This window comes from Neophocaena asiaeorientalis, unplaced genomic scaffold (genome assembly GCF_003031525.2).
Source record: "Neophocaena asiaeorientalis asiaeorientalis breed wild unplaced genomic scaffold, Neophocaena_asiaeorientalis_V1.1 scaffold253, whole genome shotgun sequence".
Lineage (NCBI taxonomy): Eukaryota > Metazoa > Chordata > Mammalia > Artiodactyla > Phocoenidae > Neophocaena > Neophocaena asiaeorientalis.
Window position 1 is genome coordinate 5,258,041 of NW_020174553.1, and position 2,366 is coordinate 5,260,406.

General features: G+C 34.5%; 1 protein-coding gene across 1 annotated transcript in view; it reads right to left on the bottom strand.

The window, feature by feature from the left end:
• Nucleotides 1–567: 567 nt before the first annotated feature.
• The window catches only part of ME1 (malic enzyme 1), a 184,510-nt gene continuing 182,711 nt past the window's right edge, over nt 568–2,366 (bottom strand). The window contains exon 14 of the mRNA XM_024757451.1: nt 568–2,240. Coding sequence (XP_024613219.1) covers nt 2,073–2,240 — 168 coding nt within the window. The 3' untranslated portion in view covers nt 568–2,072. The remainder of the gene's footprint in view (nt 2,241–2,366) is intronic.

Below are 2,366 nucleotides of genomic sequence, written 5' to 3' on the forward strand. Positions count from 1 at the left end.
TGATGTAAAAGTATCTCAATACTTTTTATAATATTCTGGATATGTTGGTTTAAATAAAATATATTAAAATGAATTCCACCTGTTTCTTCTTTTTATGAGGCCACAGGACAGGAATGACTCATGTGACTCACTTTCTTTTTTTTCTATTCGACCGTGCTGTTCTAACTGTACTCTAGTGAATAGAGAACAGACTATGGAGAAAGGTAAACATGGATTTAGAGCCCTCCTCCTTCACTTATGAGCTCTGTGGACTTGGCACATTACTTAAACTATCGACTTCCTAAGGGAATTGTGGGGACTACATTAAATAGGATAAGGTATATAGACTACCTGGTACCTGGTTAAGTAATCATCCAATGTTTGTTTCATTACCTTTCTCTGAGGACAAGGAAGCAGCTCATTCATAACAGTATACAGCAAATATGACTACACTTTTATTAAATGAATGAATTTCATAGTGAAATTAGCTATTGAAATATTTTTAAAATTCCAAATTCCCTATCATATGACTGCCAAGACCCAGCATTGTCATTTTTAAGTGTAACAATATTTTAAGAGAAAAAGACAATTATTTTATAATTTTATTCATTCACTGTTTCTATGCTTTAATAAATCTTTGCATAAGTAAATACAATTAGTTAGAGCTACAAGACAACACGGAAACTAGACGAGAAATAGGCATTCCGGATCTTTTCAAAATAACTATATTGAGGAAACTCTTGACTAAACGTTACCTTCAGAAATACCCCTACCTCTTCTACTGACACCTAAAACAACTTGTGTAACCTTCCACTTTTAATGAAATCACGTACTACTATAGTTTACCTAGAACATCTTCTTACACTCTTTAAAAGAATTACTTCAAAAACAAAAAAGTCTCCAGATAATTCTATAAATAAATAGTAAACGTTACTGGCACCTGAGCTTAAGAATTTACAGTTGTTTCCATTGGTTCAGTTATTAACTTCAAAAGTAAAACCTGAAATGAACGTTCATTTCTGGGCTGTAACTACTGATAGTAATTATAATATTTTAATATCTGATGTAAAGATAATTTCTGATATTGGGGAAGTGGTTACAAAACTTTCTTCAGACCCAACCCAGAGGAAAGTGAGTTAGTTTGCTGCAACACAATGAACTCTTAATTACCTGAGCTAATCAAGGGGACTTTAGGCCAGGTCACTCAGTCGGGAACTCAACTTGCCTTGACTCTGGGGATGTTTGTCTGAAGACGTCAACTCCACAGGCAGCCCTTTCTCAAGGAGCTCACCCACTCTTCTCAGCTCTGCCCACTTCTCAGGCTGTGCTCAGCTGAAGGCACCAACCTCAGGATAGGGCCATGGTTCACAAAGGCCCAGCAGCAATGGTGTGGAGCTGAGATAGGGCACTTGGTCAGGGGGAAAGAAAAGTGCTTTTATGAAGGGAATTCTGACTGAGGACCAAGGTGATGAGGAGATGGAACAATGTCAAAAGAACATTAAAATCTAAGGCTGCACAAGGCATTGTAAACAGCAGTGGTCTTTCTTAGAAATGTTAGAATTCAGCTGCACAAAAAGAACAGATATAATCTAGGGTTGGGATAAAAATATCTGAGGAGTTGTTTTTCTCTAGGCAACAGAGTAAGTGTTGTTTCTGTTTTTAGCAAAAGTTCGTCTATGCCTAAAATTCATTTCGATCCTTTTTTTACAAAATAGATTTTTAATAAAATGAACAACAAAAGCATTATGGGTTTTAATACTGATATCAATTTATTACTAATTTTAGTCTTCCCCTTAGCTCCCTATATAAAAATGATGGGTTTCTCAGCAGTAGTTACAATAGCTTTTAAACAGAACTTGGGCAAAATAATTAAGATAGAAACCATAAATAACCATAAAGTAAATGAAGCAAAATTGTCTAGTGAGATGTTTACCTAAAGTATATTAATATTCGTCCACAAATTTTTAGATTGTTAAAGTAAAATTATCTTACTCTAGTGTATTATGAATCATTATAAAAGATTCTAATCTTTGAAAATTATGAAAGACTTCAAGATCTCATCAATGGAGTTAGAAATATCAGCTATTAAGCTACTAGTCAAGTTTGGTCTGTATTTTCTGGGCCTCTTCAGGCCAGGAATAACAATCGGGCAGAATCTGCTCATAATCAGTGCTATACATCTGAGAGTAGACAAATGCTTCCTTGTTTTGGGGTTCAGGATAAACTGTGGCTGTCTTTTCTTGGTATGCATCTTTCACAATCTAGAAATAAGAAAAGAATATTAATTATTTTAATGAAGATGATGGTGAGCACATGTCAGAAATTTTTTATCTGTTTCAGCAACAGATGAATGGATAAAGAAGGTGTGGTACACATATATATATATA